At 34.5% G+C, this 23,710-nt stretch overlaps 3 protein-coding genes and 1 pseudogene across 18 annotated transcripts; 2 read left to right on the top strand and 2 right to left on the bottom strand.

The window, feature by feature from the left end:
• Positions 1-246: 246 nt before the first annotated feature.
• Positions 247-3,728, top strand: LOC108209448 (uncharacterized). The gene is made up of 10 exons (XM_017380356.2): positions 247-371; positions 667-716; positions 1,217-1,276; positions 1,670-1,694; positions 1,810-1,842; positions 2,276-2,397; positions 2,501-2,631; positions 2,715-2,944; positions 3,054-3,292; positions 3,401-3,728. The coding sequence occupies exons 2-10, from the start codon at positions 714-716 to the stop codon at positions 3,500-3,502; spliced, it is 945 nt and encodes a 314-aa protein (XP_017235845.1). The 5' UTR covers positions 247-371; positions 667-713; the 3' UTR covers positions 3,503-3,728.
• A 626-nt stretch (positions 3,729-4,354) lies between these two features.
• Positions 4,355-9,334, bottom strand: LOC108209368 (ATP-dependent zinc metalloprotease FTSH 10, mitochondrial). The gene is made up of 8 exons (XM_017380235.2): positions 9,098-9,334; positions 8,792-9,008; positions 8,649-8,720; positions 7,866-7,999; positions 6,962-7,447; positions 6,013-6,780; positions 5,291-5,518; positions 4,355-5,100 (listed from the first exon to the last, which is right to left on the bottom strand). The coding sequence occupies exons 1-8, from the start codon at positions 9,146-9,148 to the stop codon at positions 4,618-4,620; spliced, it is 2,439 nt and encodes an 812-aa protein (XP_017235724.1). The 5' UTR covers positions 9,149-9,334; the 3' UTR covers positions 4,355-4,617.
• Positions 9,335-11,786: 2,452 nt separating this feature from the next.
• Positions 11,787-23,215, bottom strand: LOC108210231 (abscisic acid 8'-hydroxylase 2). 16 transcript variants are annotated; one of them, XM_017381528.2, is made up of 14 exons: positions 22,973-23,215; positions 22,004-22,322; positions 21,747-21,896; positions 21,387-21,638; positions 21,002-21,091; positions 20,620-20,805; positions 20,261-20,379; positions 19,671-20,012; positions 14,337-14,623; positions 14,110-14,203; positions 13,671-13,733; positions 12,774-12,873; positions 12,452-12,517; positions 11,787-12,232 (listed from the first exon to the last, which is right to left on the bottom strand). In XM_017381528.2, the coding sequence occupies exons 1-8, from the start codon at positions 23,197-23,199 to the stop codon at positions 19,913-19,915; spliced, it is 1,443 nt and encodes a 480-aa protein (XP_017237017.2). In that variant the 5' UTR covers positions 23,200-23,215; the 3' UTR covers positions 11,787-12,232; positions 12,452-12,517; positions 12,774-12,873; positions 13,671-13,733; positions 14,110-14,203; positions 14,337-14,623; positions 19,671-19,912. The 16 variants fall into 16 exon arrangements, with proteins under 16 accessions (XP_017237017.2, XP_063944009.1, XP_063944003.1 ...); XM_064087939.1 differs by lacking the exon at positions 12,452-12,517 and having other exon boundaries at positions 14,035-14,203; positions 14,281-14,623; XM_064087933.1 differs by lacking the exon at positions 12,452-12,517 and having other exon boundaries at positions 14,281-14,623.
• LOC108207703 (dehydrogenase/reductase SDR family member FEY-like) lies at positions 14,714-19,385 on the top strand (annotated as a pseudogene).
• Positions 23,216-23,710: the final 495 nt, after the last annotated feature.

Below are 23,710 nucleotides of genomic sequence, written 5' to 3'. Positions count from 1 at the left end.
ATATATATATCGATTCCAAATATGAGGTCGAAAATGACATTTGAAAACTGGAACTTGAAATCAGGAATTCAGTTGCATATATGGTTGCATATGCAACCACAGTATTTTTGAAAATATTTTAGAGAAGGTAGTATTTTTGAAAATAAGATTGGATAAGGTAGTATTTTTGGAAATAGGATTGAAAACGTGATTATTAATAAAAAAACCCCTTGATATTACGCGAAATATTAAAACCCAAATTGTACCCCTTCTCCTCACGCCTCTGCATACACACGCATCAAAGCATATTGCTTATATAATAGTCGTGACATGATAATTATAAGCCTCTTCTCCGCTTCCAAACTCTGCTAATATCTTCAGCCCTCAAAAAGGTTCTCACATCAAACCCATTAATCATCCATCCCCAATACACACACGCATCTGTATCTGATATTCACATACTCATACACCCCCATTCTATTTGTAACCCAGATTTATTATTTTATGCCCATGATTTATTTGTCTTTGCTTACTTTTCTGTATGAACTTTATACTAGTGGACTGTTATTCATATATTTAATTGGAGGATGAGATTTATGTGAAACTGTGATTTGGGTATTGTTTATATGCTACTAGTGTACTAATATTTGTTTCTTTGTTGTTTAATTTTGTGGGTTTTTTTTACAGATTGTTGTTGTCTTCTTGAGGGTGGGTTTTTATCAGAATCGGCAATCATGGTATGGATGCAACCGTTTTGAGTTACATTGTTTGTGTTTTTGTATCCTGATTGAATGTTGTTTAGAAGAATTGAGTTATGTGGGCTTTTATGATCTGGGTTCTTTTGTTTTAGTGTATTGTTTGTGAATTTTTTATGCTGCAAGTGAGTATTTGTGTTTTAGTGGTCAAGGAGATCTGTATTTCGTTGAATACTCGGTCCTTGAGAAAGCCTATTTATGTTTTAACCCATCGATGGTTGAAACTTTAGATGCACATTTTTCGTGAGAGGTTTGTAGGAGGCTTTGTGAATTGGCGTCTGGCAGTATCAGTATGATCACCAAATGTGAAGCTAGTGGTCAGATGCGTAACCACATTCAGTGTTGATTGATCTGGGATGATATACTTTTGTTACTACTACCATTTAACCACTGGAAGATCGTGATATCATTGTTATCTTTTTTCTGAAACTGCAATGCTAGTACGAATAATATAATGATTCTGTTTGTTAAATTGGTTGCAGAGTGTCACATCAGCATTTGAACAGAACTACCGTTGCTATCCTGTGGCTTTCATTGAAAAGGTTAGATTTCTTAGTTTGGACTCTTTTTTGTTGGTAAATACTTGGTTTTTATATCGTGTGATCAAATATATACGAAAAGTTTTGTTGATTGTGGCGAATTGAATTATTGGATTTCAAAGCTTCTACTGTCCTTGTGATATTAGGTGTATGTGTTCTTTTAATGGGCATTTGTACTTGTACAATGATCTTTGGCCTTGTACAATGATCTTGATAAATCGTATGAGTTTATATTCTTTTGATTACCATTTCTTTGTCTTTCCATCCTTTTAGTTTAAAATCACATAATATGTAAAAGGCTCGATATTCAATTCGTATCTGCTAAAGTAATTACAGTTTTTTTAAGATCATTAAGCTTCATGGATCAGCTTATAAAATTTTGTTCTTATTTTCTAGGCACATCTAGAGAAGGGAGATAAAGGTCGGTCAACCTTGTCAATTGCTCTCATTCCTAAAAATCCTTTGTTGGTCTACTTTTTTGTTCAGCAAGATAAATATCAGTATTCCTAACTCGCATGTTTTGTTTTGGCTCTCAGTTATAATGCCTCCCTCAGCTCTTGATCGTCTAGGTAAGTGGTTTCTGCTTTATTCTTTTATGTATATCCTTTTTTGTTGGTCCTTTTCGTGCTAATGGATATACTCCCTCCTTTACCTTTTACTCCCCCCTCTGTTTTTAGTAGCATACCTCACTTAAAGGTTCTTAAAAGGGTGTCCACACCCTTTTTTTTTCCTCACTGTTTTTTGAGGAAGATATAAATTACAACTGTATTATAACTAAAAATTAGATAAAAGATATCTGTGCAAGACATGTCTTTTTTCTATACCGTGAAGTACGCTTAGAGGGTCAAAGGGACAATTAAATAGCAATGGAGGCAGTATGTTTAGGTTTTTGATTTGTGTAAGGGATTACTCAGCAATGGAGGAAGTATAGGTTTTCAATTTGGTTAGGGTTTACTCAGCGCCCACTCCTATTTATATCTATATCTTTTTTCCAATCACCAGCATATCTACAAATAGACTACCCCATGCTTTTTGAAGTGAGTAACCCTACTTCTGGAAAGATTACTCACTGTGGAGTGCTAGAATTTATCGCAGATGAGGGCATGATATACTTGCCGTACTGGGTAATTGTTTTCCTTGCAATGTCTCCAAATATTATTTTAGTCTCTTTCATCAACCCCTTCTATTGAATTTGTAGATTTGTAAACTTTTGCTTTATGATTGTAGATGATGGAGAATATGCTTCTACGGGAAGGAGATATTGTTAATATTAAGAATGCCAGTTTGTCAAAGGGTACATTTGTGAAGCTGCAGCCTCACACAAAAGACTTCTTGGATGTATCCAACCCAAAAGCAATGTGAGATCATTTTTTTTGACACCCTTATGACTAGATACCTGTCTGTGTAAACTTGTCTCTAATTTTGCTTTTATTCTTTGAAGCTTGGAGACAACATTAAGGAGCTACTCTTGTTTGACTACTGGAGACACTATAATGGTTGCCTATAACAATAAGAAATTTTACATTGACATTGTAGAGACAAAACCTTCTTCTGCAATTAGTATCATTGAAACAGACTGTGAAGTGGATTTTGCACCTCCATTGGATTATAAAGAACCTGAAAAACCACTTAAGGCTAGTATTTCCAAAAAGAGACCACCAGAAGACCAAGGTTCTCTATCTTTCTTTCTACTCTCCCGATTTTGTCCGAGTACTGAGCTTCCTTTATTATATACTGCACTATGAGTTGGTAACATCTGGTTTAATGATATACTCTTCAGCTGAGGAAGAGACGGACAACAAAGTTCCCAAGTTCAATGCTTTCACGGGTTCATCAAGACGCTTGGATGGGAAACCTTCCACCGAACCAATTGTAGCAGCTTCTTCTTCCTTGCTCAAACATCACCAACCAGAAGCTAAAAGTAATAATGTTCCTTCACCATCAAATTCATCAAGGAAACATTGCGGGAAGCTTGTGTTCGGATCAAACGGAGACCAACCCTCACATGCAAAACCAAAAGTATGCAAATCACATTATTTAAATATATCTTTTCATGCTTACTGTAATTTGCCTTGAACAAGTAGTATATTAAAATTAATGCTATCATTGAAAATGTTTAAACTACAGAATGAGACCAAGCAAAAGGAACAGAGTCAGGAGGAACAACCTAAAAAGGAAGAGGAAACCAAGTTCCAAGCATTTACTGGGAAGAAATATTCATTGAAATGATCATATCTCCTAGTTATCTCATTTACAGATTTGCATGTTTGGATCCATTTATATATATACCTTGTGAGAAACAGGAACGATCGCTGGCCAAGACTCAAGGGCCTAGCAATGTACAGACACACTAGGGCTTTTTATGTTTCCAGATTTATGCTGGTTTTTTGTTTAGTTTAAACAGCAGTTGATCCATGATAACTTATCAAATGAATTCCAATTTCCTGTGGACTCATCTTTGTTCAAGCTGTTCTACATTTGGGTTTAAAAAATGGCGGTTACCAATTTATTATCACTTTCAAGTGTTTTTTATGCTGATACTACTAATTCTGAGAGTTGTTGACTTGGTAAAATCAAACTCAGAAATTTGATGCTGTTAATTTGATATCATGATTCTGAATCAAATTAGTAGTAAAGTATACAGTAATTTTTTTACATCATCTTACTTACTGAAGCATAAACAAAATTACGGGTCATTTGGTCGGTGGTAATCAACTCTCAGTTAAGATAATTCTTTTTTTATTTGTTTAATAAAAAGTATTCATTATTTTTAAGAAGTGAAAAATATATCTTAAAATAGATCAAATATATATTTTAATAATATAAAATTTTTAAATATATAACATGTAATGTTAAAATTTGGTCATTTTGACCAAATCAAATTTATTTGGTCAGTGTAACCGAATAAAATCGAAACAAGACTGTTGACACAAAGGAAATAATATACTTCAAATAAAAATCGTCACATAATCATATGTACGTTTCGTATAATATGTTAACTAATTAAAATTTTGCATCATACATCGTACTCAGCGAGCTGGATATCAGAAATGTAGCACTGCATAAAAACCAACAAACACGTCCACACAAAGTAACTAATTTATTAATGAAAGTGTAAATGAAATTACAACAAGACTGACTTGGTAGAAATTAAAGGCTATGCTAACAAGCTGGGCGGCTGCAGAGGTATGAAGCATCTCCAAAATAAAGTCTGTCCAGCTCTATAATCATATTCTCGCTTGACAATGTAGAAGAAAGCGAATAATGTAAAAATTAGGAAGAAAATTTTCATTAAAATGCATGTACAATCACTAAAGGAAGCCTCCTTCCTGTCCGATCAAATATTAAGTTGGAACCACATCTGGTACAAGAGGTGCTGAGTCATCATCTTCTTCACTCACACTCTCTGTGGCAGGTTTGCTCTTGTCATCCTCCTCCATAAACCCTTGCTTAAATTTATCATAGTTCGTCATCTCAGCAGGTTTGTAAGGCCGTTCACCTAAAACCCGGAGCAAGTCTTCCTGGTGGAGTACTTCCTTTTCAAGCAAAAGCTCTGCAATTTGAGCGACATGCTCTTTATGTTTCTCTACAAGTTCAATTGTCTTTTCATAAGCCTTGGCCACCCATTCTCGCACTTCAGTGTCAATAATATCTCCTGTCTTGTTGCTGTAGGGCTTAGTCATCTCAAAGCCACCATCCTCTCTCTGAGGGAAAGAAAGGAGACCCACCTTCTCACTAAAGCCATAGACTGCTACTTGTGCATATGTCATTTTTGTCACTTTCTCCAAGTCATTTTGTGCTCCAGTCGAGATTTTACCCAACATAACCTGAAACCAAAGAAAATCTTCTATAGCTACAGAAAAAATTTGAAAAACTGTGGCAGGAAGGTTCTTTCTATTTTCATAGAACTTTTTGTTATATCCTTAAGTCAAAAATGTATTAACAGTGACTTTCCCGTGATTTAACAAAAAATTATTGGCAATGCAACTCAAATAGTAAAAACATGCATCAACTAACCTGCTCAGATGCACGACCACCAAGTGTCATGCATGTCATATCAAAAAGCTGCTCCTTGGTCATGAGAAGGTTTTCATTTGGTACATATTGTGCAAAACCAAGTGCAGCTGTACCGCGAGGAACGATAGTAACTTTTAGCAAAGGTTCTGTGTGTTCCAAAAACCATCCTACAATGGCATGACCTGCTTCATGATAAGCTACAGTCCGACGCTCAAGTTTGCTTATAACCTGTTTACGGATATACAACATATAAGCAAATCACCAAGACAAACATACACACTTAACTAAAGTATCGAAAAATATGTCTCATTTATAACACCATATACGTGGAAGGACTGTGCTTCACATTTAATCACTTAATTTTAATACTATATATATGAATGAAGAAAATTTCCAGCTAACTATGGTTATAAGTTACAGCCCTGTAATAGTTCAATCTATTCGTAATTGACAAACAACAGAGGTACAGAGCAGCAAAATTGAAGTTCTCTATATTTTCATGGGGCTACCTTGATCCTAATATTGGCCATATATGATAAATAACCATAAATTAATATATGGCAGATCCACAAGGATATTTTTTCTTTATATTTCTACAGATCAAAGAAACTTAATGTTAACATGTTAGGTTTTGACAGGTGAACTTTTACTGGACATTGACTAATGAATAAATATATTTAACTAGCACAACACATATATGAAATCATCTGGTTACAACTAACCTTGTTCTTCTTTTCCAAGCCACCAATTACTCTATCAATAGCCCCCTCAAAATGCTCCATTGTCACTGTTGTTTGGTCACTCCTCGCAGCAATTAAAGCAGCTTCATTAACAACATTTGCAATATCTGCTCCAGCAAATCCAGGAGTAAGGGCCGCAAGTCTCTGGGAGAAGTACGATGGCTCATTATCAAGTTTTAACTTCTTCAAATAAATCTGGAATATCTGGTCCCTCCCTTTAATATCAGGCTTATCTATAGAGATCTGCCTATCAAATCTGCCAGGCCTTAAAAGGGCTTTGTCTAATATATCAGGCCTATTAGTACCAGCAAGGACAACTACTCCAGAAGTGGTACCAAATCCATCCATTTCTACAAGCAACTGATTGAGTGTGCTTTCACGCTCATCATTAGAACCTGAGAAACCCCCCCGTCCTCTTGCTCGACCAATAGCATCGATCTCATCAATAAATATAATACTAGGTGCACATTGTCTTGCTTCTTGAAACAAGTTTCTCACCCTAGATGGTCCAACCCCGACAAACATTTCCATAAAATCTGAACCAGATATAGACAGGAAAGGCACAGCGGATTCTCCAGCAGTTGCCTTGGCTAAAAGAGTTTTACCTGTTCCAGGAGGTCCAACCAATAAAGCACCTTTTGGAATTTTTGCACCTAGTTCCTCATATTTCTTAGGGTTCTTGAGAAAGTGTACAAACTCCATGATTTCTTGCTTTGCTTCATCACAGCCAGCAACATCTTTAAAATAAACCTGCAGAAAAGCCAGTTACTTGATCTAATATAACAATAATATTAAGCTACAATACTGAGATATTCAAAATGGACCATCTGCTGACGGCTATTGTCCAAAACAAGGTATAATGTGAAAGAGGTAAGACATGTATGGCTCAACTACTGGCCATGGACATCAATACACTGAGCAGTTTACTAACCTTGTTTTTTGCATTTTTGTCCACCTTGGTAATGTGAGCTTTCCCTATGTTAAATATCCCACGAGCACCTTTTCCACCACCACCTCCAACACCTAATCCACCCTGCATTTTCCGTCCCATGTACATAAGAGTTCCCAATAACAAAAGTGTTGGCGCAAACCTCATCACTTCTTGATACCACCCAATTTCAGAATTGTAGGTAACGGGAACATGATCATGGGGGTCAATACCTAAGGCTTCCTGGGCTTCCTCTAATTTCTCTTCAAATGATTCTATGCTTCCAATATTGAAATAATACTTATACTGGCCTTTCTTACCTCTTGTGTCATTATCAGTATCAGGACCTTGAGCAACCGGTCCATCACCTCTGGACCGATTTAAGGGTGTGCTTCTTACATACACTTTAGCAACTGTTTTATTAGTAACCACTATATGATCCACTAAACCTGGTTCCAGAAGCTTATTTTTGAACTCTTGGAAACTAATCTGCAATTTGACACACAATAAGACCAATGAGATAAAAATAATGACTCGCACAAAGAGTATATCGCAGAATACAAGGATCAAAATCACCAACAGCCCTAATAATTAAAAATGTCAACCTTGTTCACCAAAAAATGAACACATGGATGTTAAGAAAATTCACTTGTAATGCCATTATCAAAAATGGCAATGAAACACACTTGTCCTTGCCGCTTCACTTAAGCAGTACGAAAATTAAATAGGACACAATCAAGACTTGGGAAGGCTAATAACTTTTTTCATTGTGGTGTTTGACACATCTTTCTCAACTTGAATCAAATTACGTAACCTGTGTGTGTGTGTGTGTGTGTGTGTGTGTATTATTTATCTAGAAATTTTCTTAAGTCATACACATAAGTCAACAAAGACCATAAACCCATACCTGTTTCTCTTCACGGCCACCAAAAGGAAATGATGAGAAAAACATTCCAATCACCAACAAGGGGATAATTAGATTCTGGATTTGCTTCATAAAAGCTGACTGAAAGTCACCACCATCATCTGTGTTTGAATCCTCTGTTAAAAGCAAAAATATTGTGAGATGCAAGTACCTAGGAACTGTTTAACCCAAAACATCAATAAACTCAATTCAACGCTCATCTCCAACACCATTATAAAAAAATTTTCTCATTAAATGTTTGCGCATAAGGACATCAAGACATGGTCCTATACTCCTATAGCAACCTTCTTACATTGCAAAAGCTTTTTCACTTGACTTTCGGTGAACACAAAATTCAGTATTACAGAAAAGAAAATGTCATTCTACTATCACAGCTACATTTACACTGCAATAGAGAAAGATGAAATCCTAAAAAGATCCAAACTGCTACCAGATGAATGAATGACATAAATATTTAACTGAAGTTTAGGGCTCCTATGAATCTGCACTCCTCAATGACACAAATTTTCAGCTACATAAAATTCAATATCCTTCAATATACTTGACTAAGTTCAGTTCTGGTTCTTGTAGACCACAAAGACCTAACAATATAAATCATCAGCTGACAAATTGTTTTGCTCACTAAAACTAAACAAGCTATTGTTCCCTACTTTTCATTAAATGCACAACGAAAGTAAATTTCTATGACTCATAAGTCATAACCCCTCAATATAAATCAAATAAGACCAACAATAATGCTTCGAAATGAATTAATAAAAACCCAACCTTTCGACTGTGACTTCTGTTCATCCCCTTTCGGAATCTCCTTCTTGTCTTTGGGATAGAAGTTCTCATAATCTGCAAAAACAATCATATCAAAACGCGAACAAAACCAACCCAACAAACTCAAACCAAAAGAACACCCTTACTCTTCTTTTTAGGCCCCTCTTCAGTGGAGAAATATCTATGCAATCTAGGGTTTGCAAGAAGATATCTGAAATCAGACAAATAAGCTTTGGAAACAGCCAGGTTTCCATTAGCAGCTAAATACTTCCTCACAAGCCCTAATTTCCCATCAACACTACCAGGACCTTGTAAAATTGATTCACCCACAAGAGCTGCTCTCCCATTAGTCAACAAACTCTTCTACAACAAAACAAAATTAAACCCTAATTTACACAATCACTTCACATACAAACACAAATGACATAGAGACAGAGGGAGAGAGAGGTTACTGTGGAACGCGGGGAGCGTGATAAAGAACGCCCAATTCTTGAGAAGATCATAACTTATCGATCCGTGAGATCAGAAGATAATGAATTAGCAAAAAGGGGTTGTAAATTTATAGTAGAGATTAAAACTTTGATTGAGAAATATATGATATTCAATGATTCCACGCCAACATCTTGAGGAGAAAGAAAGGGAGTCGTGGGTATATAAATACACACAGTCTATCCTATGTGCGTATATATAAATATAACGGTGGGAGGCCACCTGATTTTAGGATTTTATCTGGATGGGTCAGGGCTTGTTTGGGCTGTTAGAGCATCTCCAAGAGGCTCTTCATTTAGGCTCCTAACTTGAGATTTGAGGAGGGAGAACCAAAATGTTGCTCCAAGAGACTCTTAAGTGGCTCTTAAATCTTAAGAGCCTCTTGTTTCTCTCTCCTCTCTCCTCAAAGTTAAGAGCCACCACATGGCTCCTAACTTATTTTTTCACAATAAAAAAATCCTTCTCTCCAATCAACCTCCATCTTTCCCTCTCTTTTGTTATAGTGGAGCCCAATATATGAATAAAATATGAAATAGAGAAGAGATCTAGAGAGTATTGTTGGAGTTTACACTCTTAACTTTGTCCTAAATTATTAAGAGCCACATTTTTTATATTATATTTAGGAGCCAACAATGAGGCTCTTGGAGATGCTCTTATATTGTTAATTTGTTACTTCTTTGTTCCTTTTCAGTTCTCAGTTTTTTATCGGTCGATAAATTTAACTGAAATTTATTAATATTTTATTAGTTAATAAAATAAAAAAATATTTTCAGAAATAATTTTTTAATATATTTTAAAATTTAACTTTCAGTTTTTAAAATAATAGAATGTGACTTATGATTTTTGATTAAAAATTAATCAATTTAACTGACAAAAATAGAAATGTGACTACTAACCGTGGATGGAGTACTTACCCGTGCTAAGTTACCATTTCCTCTACCCCTCCGACATGTATAATTTAGATAAAAAAATTTAATAAATTTGATTATGTTGTAAAATTATTTTGAACGAATATAGTCTATTGAAAAATTAGTTTAGATATTAACGTTTTACAACATTTCTTTCAGAAAAAAATAACTTTCTTTTTTGTGAATTATATATATATATGATAAACAATAAAATACATACATATATTTCACATTTTATTTGTATATATGAATATTTAATGATCAATTATATATAAATACTATGTATAAAATACTCTCCATGTTAATCAATATATGTCTTTATATGTTTTTTTTAAAATAATCGCACTTGTTAATTAAATCATCTCGACCCAAGTATTTCTTAACAATACAGTATCATTTTAAACTTCACATAAAGGCTGGTCAAGACGATCAGCGTGGTCATGAGAACTGAAAAGGGAAGGAGGAAATCAAATTTTCAATTTTGAAAGATTACGTCACTAGTGTCCTCAGAGTTTTGACATTTCTGCTGCATATTTAGACCGACTAACTGACGGCATTTGTGTATTAAAAATAATCTAACATATATAATAAATATTTTATTAAATTTTTTGTCAAATTATTTTTCACATTAAGAGGTATTATTGTTATTAGTGTTTATATAATTATTTATGTTAATAATTCATAATTTTATATTATATATATATTAAAATATATTTATTTTAATAAGATGATAAGATACATCATTAATTTAATTATGTTGATTGCTTATATTACTAATATTTATAAATGTTAAAATATTTCAATGAAAATGAAAGCATACAATTTTAATATTTAAGTGAAAATATAGATTTTTTTAAAAGATTGAAAACATGTTATTTCAAGGTCGAGTTTAAGAGGGAACCGCCTCGTAGAACCAGCAAAGTCCTGGTGCAGAACTCTAAATTTTAAATAAATTTTTAGGATCTAAATCTAAATACATGTTTTTTTTTATGTTTTTTTATTTTCAAAAATAATTTTAAAATATAATATACAGACATGTGAAGTTCTGCTAAATCCTAACTAATAGTAAGGGTTTTGTGGTTCTCTCCTGCTCTCTTTGACCCTTTCAATTGCTTCATAAATCAAAGATATTAAAAATTTGTGGTTTAAGAGTCCTTGTTATGAATCAAGATTTCTCATATAGATAATCTCGAATTTATTATCATTTATTTACGATAATCTCTCATATATAATAATGTATTTGGTAATCTCGAATTCACTGTCATTTACTAGTGTGCTAATTTTATTTGTGACATAGCTATAGTGACTCTATCTATCGGAATATTCTGGTGCACGGAGTCTCATGGGAGTCGATTTGGCACTTCGATGGACTCATCGCCCTGTCTTTCCATCTGTCTTTTTAAGCTTGGACACCGGTTTGTAATTGGTTTTTCTTGCTATAGCCTATAAAAATGTCCAAAATTCTCAGGACCTTCTCTTAAGCCCTTCCTCTGCCGAGGGCTGTTTCTTTAACCCTGCCTCATTTCCAGCATGCACAGAGCAGCTGAAGCTAACAGATAATACTATGAAATAAGTATGTAAAGTCTTGCCACTATTAATTAACAAAGTCTCTAGTTCCGAAAGAGATGAAGCTTGGAGTCTTGCACATTTTAACTTACAAAAGAAACTAGTGAAAAAAACGCGCTCCGCGCGAGTGAGAATAATATTGAATATAAAATATTTTAAATTTCTTTGTCATATATAATTTCTGAATTTTATTATTTTGCATATTTTATTAAAATATAAGAAAATATAGCTGGAGGGAGAAGGCTACACCTACAGTATCATCATAATTCATGAGTGGAGATGTTCCTTCCTAATATCACAGATATACATCACCGGGCACAGTATTTCAATATTTATAAATTTATAAATGTCCGGGTAGAAACATGTAAAACATAAGAGAACCTCCGAAAGGTTTATTCCACTGTATTGATGGATGCATTTGTAGTTTTCTCTTGGATTTCAAGTCTTGGCTTTGAAATTTGAGGTCAATCCAAATCGCATATCCAACCTGGCTCGAACAGTATTTTCGCCTCACCGTGCCAGAGGCTTCCCTTAAAGCACGTGCACTGCTCATAGAATTATCTCCTCTACCACAACAGCCTCCTTTAGATATGTTTGTGTCGATCATTCCTGGCTCAGACTTTTCTGCAGAGTAAATGAAGAAGACTTGTTCTATTATTTTGTGCGATATAGCAAGGATGGCCTCATTCTAAGAATATATGACAATACAAACCGGAACAGATGTTTCTACGGAACAGATGAACACCGACTGGGAAAAATAAATAATTCTATCTTTAATACTTAAAACACCAGATAGAACCAAAGTATGAGAAGTTACAATTATATTAGTACTCTGTAAATGACCTTTCACATGGAAGATAGGTAATCTCTCAGATTCCATCAACCTCGGTATTGTGTTTGGTGTCGCCTCTAATATTGACACCAAGAAAACAACAAATAAACACCAGAACAATCTGTTGAGAATGCTTCATATCATATAAAACGGAAAAACATCTAACTTAGAGAAATCCATTCTGCTCGCGTGAAGACAACTGATATAATTGCCGGCGATTTGAATCAGACTTTTTGATATTTCTTCGCTAGATGTTACACTATAACCGGGAAATATACATGAAGAAATTAGGAGACTAAAAGTTGCCAGACTAATCTAATATTAATGGAGCACCTTTTCATTTTTGTTGAGTGAACTAATATCTCTTCTTTCAAGCTGATCTCATCACTCTATGTTAATTCCTCATCAGTCATTCAAACTCTAAGAGTCTCATCTGTGTCAAGAAACAGATTACATTATGATCAATACTAATACGTTGACTACTTGCCTATACAAAAAGAGAAATCCGAGAAGAAGAAAAAAGCAAACGTGTTGAGTCACAACAACACTGTATACATGATCGCTAGTTAAAACTTACATCATTATTAAATAAGGGACAGCAAAGAGGCACACTATAAATCATAATGGTGGTTACTTGACCCTTCCATCGGCCATATAAATTTTGAGTTTGAAAAAAAAAAGATTTAATGCATAAATGTAAGAAACCTAGAAAATGAGAAAAATTGGCTAAAAGGAGCTTGAGGCATGACCACAAACAAAATCCGCAAAGTCTTTGAAAAATAGAAAAATTAAGATGAAGAGTTATAAGACATGCCACATCATCCTCCTTAGCTCAGACACCACACCTGATGATATATAAAATTTATAACGAAGCCCAAATGAGACCAAAGAACATATAAATGGAATGAAATAAACACCACAGAAGCTGAAAACAAACATGAGCTGTTAAAGATGGCGATCACTGGCACTAACTAACATCAGCCTCCATAAGTGGAAAGGTCTGGTTAAATAATTTATCACAAGATCCGACGATATACATAACTATGTTTAATTTGGTTTTTTGGTTTATTGTTAATCCTCTTCTGTAGCATTCGAAAACTTGAACACAAATACTACAAATCAAAAACATATAAAGCTACCTTGAGAACCTAAACGAAAGCACACATACATACACAAGTATACATACTTACATAAACAAAAAGAACCAAGAAAAGATGGACAAAGTATTACCTCGGCTTCTTCGGTAGAGGCTAAAAGGCTCCCACTGGCTTTCAGCATCTGTATCATTAACAGCTGCAATAAAAAAATTAGCAGCGCCTCATTTCAGTTATAATCATAACCAAATAAAGTTCAAGCCAGAAAAACAAAGAATCAACAACAACAAAAATTAGGAGTCTGAGTTTAAGGCATAATCAAACATAATGCAAGCCCAGAAAAACCACAAAGAATCGATAACAACAAACATTTGCAGTGACCCATCCATCTGAGTTAATCAGTTATAATCATAACTAAATAAATTTCAAGCCAGAAAAACAAAGAATCAACAACAACAAAAATTAGGAGTTAAATCATAATTCAAAAGAAACAATAATACCACAGATCAGTAAAATCGAAGAAATGCAGAGCTGAAGAATGAAAGACTGAGAAGGAGATGCGTGAAACTACTGACACAAACTTGAGAGACCCCGACAGAGCCATTCCATCGCCTTATTAATTCTGCTGCGAGAAACGTGTGCGAGAAATGGGACTTATCACTCACAAGCCTGAAATTCAAATAAAGAAGCGAACAAAATGATATTGGATTAAAAAGAACAGAGAGAGATAGAGAGAGATGATATACGGAATTGCAGAGAGAGCTTCTGGCGAGACATGAAAAGCGAAAACAAAGAGCAATACACTGAACTCAGGAGCTTTCTTCACCACGATCCATTCAATCCCCTTGTAAATTCTGGTGCGATAACGCGGCTTATCACCTAAATTAAAGCCTGAGATTCAAATAAAGAAGCAAACAAAATTAGATCGAATTAAAAACAACGTAGAGAGCGAGAGAGATGGTATATAGATAATAGAATTGCAGAGTCTGAGAGCCTGGAAGAGAAGACAGTCGAGAGCCGACCAACAAAAGGACACGCGAAACAGAAAACCAAAAGCCCGTAACTGATAGCAATTAATAAGTTACAAATCTATTATATATATAATACTGCAACATGGGTTTTGGTGAGCCAAAAAATTCAGTTGAAATTACAATCTTGCCCATCATTAAGAAATCTGAAATTACTTCCTTATCCCTATCTTTTCGATGCCCTGTAATTTCAGCACCGGTTCGTTATACTTGTACAGTAGGATCATCTGTGATTTTTTGTGCATCAAAATTACAGGCAGGAGTGCAACATCCGTTTTTTGCTTGCATCTGTAACACTCCATCTTCTATATTTGCTTCCCCAAATCTATTTGCAATCTCTTAAATTGTAATTTATTTGTTGGTTTATAGGTGTTTGTTTGTTCGATTCAGGGGTCTTCTTTTGGTTCTAGGTGTTTACGATGCTGCACAGAAGATTGGATTAGAGAGTTTCTAAGCAATTTATCCAAGAGTTTATGCGGCTTGTGTTACATTTATTTTTATCTCCGTAAGTATGCATTCTTCCTTTTATGTTGTATCGTTAATGTGTTCTTTGCATTTGTGCGTCTGAAGAATCGAATACTAATTGAGTCAAAAGAAAATGAAAATCTTGATTTTACTATATGTTGACCTATGGTATGATCGGTAAATTTGAACAATTAACTTTTATACTGATGGTTTCTATGTTGGTGAACTATTAGCAAGATGTGGAATAAGAAGAAAGGGCTGGGATGGATTGCATGACTAAGAGGATGCTTTCATTTGATGCACGAAATGTTGTTCTGGAGGATCATGACTAGACATCTGCACACTCCAATGCCTCTTCCTCCTCTCCATCCAGATTTCACTTGTGTTGTCACTGGTTGCACCAATGGAATTGGTCACAAAATCGCTAGGTTCTTTGTCCATTTTAATGTTTTTTCTACTCCCTCAATTTTTTTATAATATGGTGCTTTTATTTTTAACACTGATCTTAAGACGTGTTAATTGTTTAATAGCTTAATATTATTTTTTTGTAAATTAATATGTACATTACATATATATTTATTAAACATGAATTTTTTGAAATATATCTTCTATGTGGTCTAAAAGTGTGTATCAGAAGTCAAAATGTGGTGTAAAGAAACAAAGGGTGTATTTTTCTGAACTCGCGGGTTTTGCAGGTGTACTTAGCTGATATGTGGTTTGTTGCTGCATCTGACAGGCAGTTAGCAGAAGCAGGGACGTGCGTTGTAATGGCAGTTCAAAACACTACAAGAGCTAATGTACTGACTGAGAAATGGCAGTTCGATTGGTCTAAAAGGAACCTTCCTCTCAATATTGAGGTGCTCACTTACTGGCATCGATATTTCTAGGAAAACAATTCATTTATCAGGACCGCTTAGAATCTGAGATTCTCCCCTTAGCCGATTAGATTACAGAACCAATGTGTAATGTGTTAGTTGTTTGTGAGCGCGGGCTCTTAAAACATTTAGTAGCAAACTCATCCAAAATTTGACATTCAATGTGATGGAGCTCAATCTTCTCTCATTGGATTCTGTTGCTAGATTTGCTGAAGCATGGAATGCGCTTTCAGTCCTTTTGCATGTGCTCATCAACAATGCCGGGATATTTTCTAGTGGAGGTTAGTGTTAAGCTAATTATATGCAAATGACTTGTATTTGTTGTAATACTTTTCATACAATGTCAAAATTTATTAGATATTAGATGTTTTTCCCACATTTTTCCAAGGAGGTCGGTATAAAATTTTTTCTACAAATTGTGTTTAGAACCTCAAAAAAAGTCAAAGTACGGTTCTGAAGAGCATATTCAAGTGAATCATCTAGCGCCAGCCTTATGTTCCATATTGCTGCTTCTTTTTTTTCCCATCTCTCATCAGAGGCCCTCCAAGTCGGATTGTGTACGTTAGTTCCACTGTAAGTTCAATGTTATGATCATGTGCCTGTGTTATTTCGCTTTATGTAACATTTCTAATTGTTCTTTTTCCCCTGCTGAAGATTCTTGGCTTTGTTGGTCCAGAAGACATGAATGTCTCGACTGGAAAGAAAAAGTACACAAACTTAGTGGGTTACTCAGGCAGCAAACTACTACAGGTTGAATAAAACTTAAAACTGTAGTGCAATAAGGTTTTGTTCTTAATTCTTACTTATTCACGAGCTGTTTAGTTTTTCTGACTGCCTTCTTCTTCGTTTAATAACAAAGTTGTTCTAAATTTTTTATTTAAAGATTTTATGTAAAGGGTCATAGTCTGCATACGAGATTGCAGGTGATGTTCAGTAGCATACCCAACAACAAATTGCCTTCCGAGACTGGCATAAACATAGTATATGCATCTCCTGAAGTAGTTCAGACCAACTTTGTAAGTTTCTTGAATATCTATTGTTTTTATCTTTAGTTTCCAATTGTAGGTCCAATTAGGATTTTTCATTTATGGCTAAAAATGGACCTATCAACAACCAAATCATGTTCGGCGTCAGTCGATCGTGTCTCAAAAGTTGCTTAAACTTGATTGTGGTTGGCAAGAATGTAACATTACTATTGAATGACGATTTAAAGAAATCAGCAGCTTCAATATCTGTGGATGGTTTTCTATAACTGGTTAAAAAGTTTAATAAATGTTCCGTTTCTATGAAAAAGCTACTCATAAGACCATGCTTCTACATGCAAGTTAGGTTTCTTGATAAACTTACATTTACTTTAGCGTTAAATTCTTTTACAAATATGTTGAAGCCACTAATACCAGCTTCAATTTCATTTATTGATATGACATGAAGGTAGAGTTAGTGACAACTCATTGATACTTGTACAATCCTTAAATTATTGGTTCTTTTTATAAATGAGTTCAACATTAATGCCTATTAATTTTAATCTTCTAGGTTAATTAAAAAAAAAATCTGAAATTGTAGGTGCTTTTTTCTGTTTTAGAAATATTTTTTTATTAGATCTTGAAGACTTTCACCTCTTTTATATCTTGCTCTAGGTTTTTAGAATACCTTCATTATATATATTGCGGGGCATCCTACTCAAAAATAATTAGTAGCAGCTGCAGCTCCTCTACTGCTTTTCAAGTCTTTTACTTGTGTTGTTCTTTTGGAATTAGGTTTATTGGTTCTGGAGGAATCAGAGCGTCCACTTTGGCCTGTAGCTCAGATCAACTGATTGGTAAAAGACAGTTCCAAAACTTCAGTTCCTCTCAAAATACTTTGGATGGTGTTATGCATGTACTAGCATTTTAGTTATTGCCATGTCTTGTATTGTATATATACAAGATCACTTGGGTGAGAAATTGGTGTTGGGGTACTCTTAGTGCTTATGTTTGCAACAGTCCTTTCATTCAACTTGGCTTATCTCTTCTACATCAAGTTGAAATCTGAATCAAACTTCATAACCAGATTTGTTCAAGCAATTGTGGCAACATATTGGAACGTCTCTGTATTTGTCACAAAGGACAAGCGTGGCCTACCATTACAAGAAGAGATCTGCACTTCTTGTATTTAAGGTACCATTCTTCTACATTTTTTGGCCAACTAAAAAAGTCTTATTTCTTATATTTTTTTATTAATAATATGCCTTTATTTTTTTTATGTACGTGGTATCCATTTTCAAATATATTTTTCCCTTTCTTCCTCTTACAAGCAAAGTCCATGGTTTTGGATTTTGGAGCCAATTCTATTCTAAGTAGAGGCATAAAATATGAAATAAAGAAGAAATATGCTCTTTTCTGGAATGTAGTTGAGAGTGAATACATTTAAAATACTAAAATTTGGGCACTCTTAATTAAAATACTAAAATTCCAAGAAGTTAGAATAATATCAAAATTATTTTTAATATTAAAATTTTGTACCCAATTGTATGAGTGCACAAACTACCAAATTGAGATCAAAATGGAGCCATGTGACCATGTTAAATTAATGATCCTCCTAAAATCTAAGATACTATTAAAAATCTTTAATTAATTTAAATATATATATAATAATTTACAGATTAACGGTTCAAACTATTTTGCAAGCTGAAATGTATACAATGCTATATATAGAAATCAAAGAGGCTCTGGTTTTCATTTTCATTTTTCTTTGAAAAAAGACCAATAAAACAAATATGATTACGTCATCTTACAAAATTATAGAGAACAATATTATAAAACTTATTATATATGGCCAAATTATTTTTCGATGTAATTGCTCATCAGTATATTTGATACTGATTCTTGCATTACATGAGTTTGGCATTGTTCCTTTATATTTTAACTATGCTTTACAAAAGTTTATGAAAAAAATTGTAGTACTTGAGCGGGTTTTGAGTTATATGTCACATTATAATCTTCTCTCATGAGTACGGACAGCTAATATGTGGCTATGTGTTACTGTAGAAGTGTGTGCCGCTTAATTAAGGTGTACAATCTGTTGTATGTGAATCTTTAGCGAAAAATATATTCTTTTGGTGGCAGAATAGAGATCCTTACACATGGATAAATATATCTGTTGTATGTGAATCTTTAACATAAAATATATTTTTCTGGTGGCAGAATAGAGATCCTTGCAAGTGGACAGATATATTTTTATGGTGCCAGAACAGGGATACTTACAACTGGGCTGAAGGTTCATAATAATGTGCATAAATTATTTTTGGTGGGAACTCATGCTACTACAATAACACAATTCCTATGATAGCGGCTATATGTATTATACCTTGGCAAAATTTGTTATGTAGTTTAACAAGAACAAATTTTATATTAAGAATGTCAAAATTTGCATATTCTATCAGCATATGCACTGCAGGTATTTTATATTTGTACATATACATCGAAAATATTGACTTAATATTCACTTATGTAGTTCCTCAAGTAGTATGCAGCAAAATCACACTCATTCAAACATGCTGAATAAGGATATGTAGCAAGGTACAACATCTCTGCAAGATAAATCACATGCATCGTGAATCTGTATATGTACTTTTATAGAATTACATGCTTCTCAGCACTGTGGTTCTGTATATCTTAAGTAAGTCTATAATCCTATGACAAATGATGTTTTTTTAAGCCCAAAATATAAATGTATAACAAGTCAAGTTAGAGCATGCCCGTGCCTCGCACGGGCTATAAAGCTAGTTACTACAAAAATAGAGCATAAATAGGAAAAAAATACAAAAATTAGACAATTGCTAGAAAAACAGGAATGTTGGAGGAAGGATTCTGGGAGCTGCCACGTCATCCATCCCAGGAACCTCCTTTATATAAATATAAAGATTAAATGGGGCTATACAAATTCAACTCTGGCTAAATCCCAATATTGAACTAGAGGAAAGTAAATGCAACACCGGCCTACCGGAGTGCTAATAAACTGTACATACAATTCTAAGTCTTTTTAATGGGGAATAAAGCAACTGGTAAGCCATCTTTGGGCACCGGAAATGGTCCGTACTGTATTCCATTGTTGCTGCCCATCACTTTCCACCTGATCAAATATCACCACCATATCAGAATATATCAGTAATGTAGACATAAACTAGAACGGAAAGTAGATTACTTCTGATGATCTAGTGCAAAAAATCTTTCGGAATGCTTGTTTTTGTCTTCACAGATTTAATATGAATAGTTTTTTCAATAACGGATGACTGCCACATGTAGAGGCTACATATCTTTAACACACACACACGCACACAGATTTATATTAGTACTGAATATAAGCGGTATCAAACATGCCTGTAGGTGGTGGTGAGATGGTGCAGTAGGATGAGCATCTCGAGTTTAGCAAGCTCATTGCCTGGACATGAGTGCACTCCCTTTCCAAATGGCATGTAGCTGTTTGCTTTTGGTGCCACCTGAAAAATTTGAAGCAGCAAAATTTTAGAAGTTAGGTAATAACTATAATTAATTTGTCAGCTTAGGTTTATTCCCGGAGAAAAGGGATGAGAGAAAAGACAAGATTCCGCTATCCACTATATAACAGTCAAAATCAGCCACAATATTTTAAGTGCACCAAACATATATGATGGAAAAAGATCCAGTGATCATACAGAAATATGAGATATCAGCTGTAAATGCAATGTTAGGCAACTTACCTCAAATCTTAAAGGGTCGAATATGTGAGGTTGAGGAAAGAGAGCTGCAGAATGATGGATGTTTCTAAAGAGAGGAAGAACTTTCCATCCTTTTGGTATAAAATAGCCTTCGAATTCCACATCTTCTACGGCTTCTCTGAATGTAAAAGATAGGATACTTGCTGATCTTAATGTTTCCTGGATCACCTGAAATCAATGATCTAGACATATATATTATTGTTTTCCCCACATATATTTGCCACTGGTTTAAATTTGAAACACATGTGTTATGTGTATGAAGAACCTATACACAATGCATCATTTTGATATGCTGATGTATTTTACATTACCACGACTACATAAATATGTCTAGCTGAGAAAATACAATTTTTGCTTTATTTACCCGGCTAGTATACGTCATAAGTCGAGTGTCCTCCCATGTGAGATTCCGATTCTCTTCTAATATTCTGCATCGGATTTGTTCTTGTTCTGCCTGCAGGATCAGTAATTTAATATTTTAGGCTTGAAAGATTCAATATATAGTTAAGGAAGACACATATAATATTATATGAAACAGGAAGAGGATGTGATCATAGAAAAGGATTCCTGCAGATCAGCAAAACAACCCTGACCAGGCAATATGAGAACATTTATCTAACACAGAAATAACTTCCTGTCTCAAGATCTATATCTTAATTAATTAAAACTCAAAACCATAAGCTTTTAACTTTGTAAATAGCATATACATCTATCTGGACAATTATGATAAAGGTAAGAAAAATAAATACCGTAACAGCTTCTAAAATGTCATTGTTGTCATGCAAGTACTTAATTAGCCATGTTGAAACACTTGCAGTGGTATCATGAGCAGCAAATATCACTCCGATGATATTGTCTGATATTTGAGAGTCGGTGAGTAGATTTTCCTTTTCATCTTCAGTTCCCAGTAATACTCCCAACAATCCTCCATTGCCAATTTCCCTGCCCTCTCTTCGCTTTTGAATCAAATTCCTCAGCTTTCCAGTCAGCAGCTTCCTTGCCTATCATTGTGGATACACAAAAGACATATAAGATTTCAAGCACTTGCATTTTTATCTCACTCATTATCGGATGCTCTAATAATCCGAAATTTAGTTAATTAATTTCACCTTCATTGCATTGTAAAACGGAGTACCGGGGACATCCAGAGGCATGGAATTGTAACCACTCTCCAAGACATGATACAATTGTTTAATTTCTTCAATCTCAATTTCCATATCGTTGCCAAATGCCGAAATCATGGCGACATCAAAAGCATACTGTGTATTATAAGAGTTACAATTTACAAACATGTAAATGACAGAACACAGTTAAAAACTTGATCTAATGAAGCAAATTCACAGGAAACAATCGCGTGTAAGCATACCTTCTTCATCTCTTCTAAGGTGTTAATGGTCTTATTGTTATAGCCACGAAGACTATCGATGACTATGCTCTCAATATGCGGAACTGCGTTTTTAAGAGCAGATGGCAGGAACGAAGACAGAACCAATTTCTTGAGGCGAGAGTGATAAGGACCCTGATGGAAAAATATGGCCTCAGGTCCAATCAAAAGCTCTTTGCTTGGAGGGTATGTGGGCTTAAAGAGATGAGATTGATTCACTAAAACTCTTTTTGCGGCTTCTGGACTGGAAATCATAACACAAGGACATCCTAGTATGTGGCTCTTGAAGATATCTCCATACCTGCACATATGCATCAACTTGTCAGTCTCTTAAATTACAAGAGACTCCATCCCATCTAATCTAAGATAATCTAAGAGTACAGAAGGGCCTGACACGTATTTTAAAACTCTTATAAAATATAATTTTATTAAAAAACTATATAGAATCGGGCGAGACCTCCGAGTAATAGATGGAAGTTGCCCCTCTTTAAGCCACGAAATAATCGGTTAAAAATAATGAATCATAGTTCTGTTAAATTGTTTGTAGGTTCAGTTCATTAATTGCACTAGCTGCGGTTTCTGATTGAATAAATGCACATGAGGTAATATACTGTATAAACTAAAACACTGCAAGGTTCCTGTGGCCAGGAACCTTTTAACCGGCCATCATCTCGTCATTAATCCAAAGGTTTAAATAAAATATTTTTCTCTCCATGTCGGCATGAAATTACCGCCGTCCAAGAGAAGGAGAAAAATATTTTATCTCGACGATCCAACGGCCAGGAAGGCTCCTGCTGTAAACCATTGCAATTATAGGAAAATATATAGTCGATTGCACTGATATGAATATCGATATACACATGCCTACTCATGCATGTAACAAGACTCGGAAGCTCGGAAGAGGAGTATCCACTAGACTACGTATACGGAGGAGTGTGAAAAATAGCGCACCTTTTGTGGCGGATGGAGAAGAAAGAATTGGGGTTCTGGGAATAGAGCCTGAGAGTTTCTCCGATATAAGGCCAGCCCATAGAACCAGGCGGAAGTCTCTTGCTTCTGGGATGAAGAAGGAAGCTCCATTTGAGGACCACGAAAGTCAGTGTTATGATGAAGAAAGAGCAGATGAGAAGAGGTGCTTGCGCTGTAGAGGAATCTAGAAAAAAGTAGAGAGACTGCATGGTGTAATGTGGGAACAAATACAACTCACAAGTTGTTTTTATAGAGAGAATGAGTGTTATGGGAGACAAATAAACAAGAAACGGATGTACAGACGTAATGCTTCTACAGTTCCACGACTCTTCTACCTTTATAAATTTTATTTACAGATTCGGCTCGTGTGGGGAGCGGATTGATAATTATTTTTTATTAAAATATATTAAATTTAATGTATAGAATTTTCTCTTTCATCAAGATCTCGAATATCATACATCAACTAAAAATTATAAAATTTATAATTTTATAAATTATTTTCTATGAATATCATCTTTTAGTTAAAAATATTTAAATAATACTATTCATATAACATGTTTTATAAACTTTATAAAATTTTAATTACAAAACATTTATGATCTTCGAGATCCCTCTTCGTGCAATTTAATTAAATTTGAATTATTTCGTATGGACAAAGACACTATTTCGTGTACCAGCAAAAAACAATTTATTATAAAGTTTTTGTCTACCAAAAAAACT

Source organism: Daucus carota, chromosome 2 (assembly GCF_001625215.2).
Source record: "Daucus carota subsp. sativus chromosome 2, DH1 v3.0, whole genome shotgun sequence".
Taxonomy (NCBI): Eukaryota; Viridiplantae; Streptophyta; class Magnoliopsida; order Apiales; family Apiaceae; genus Daucus; species Daucus carota.
Note: the sequence above shows the minus strand (reverse complement) of the source record. Positions and strands in the feature narration are given on the sequence as shown.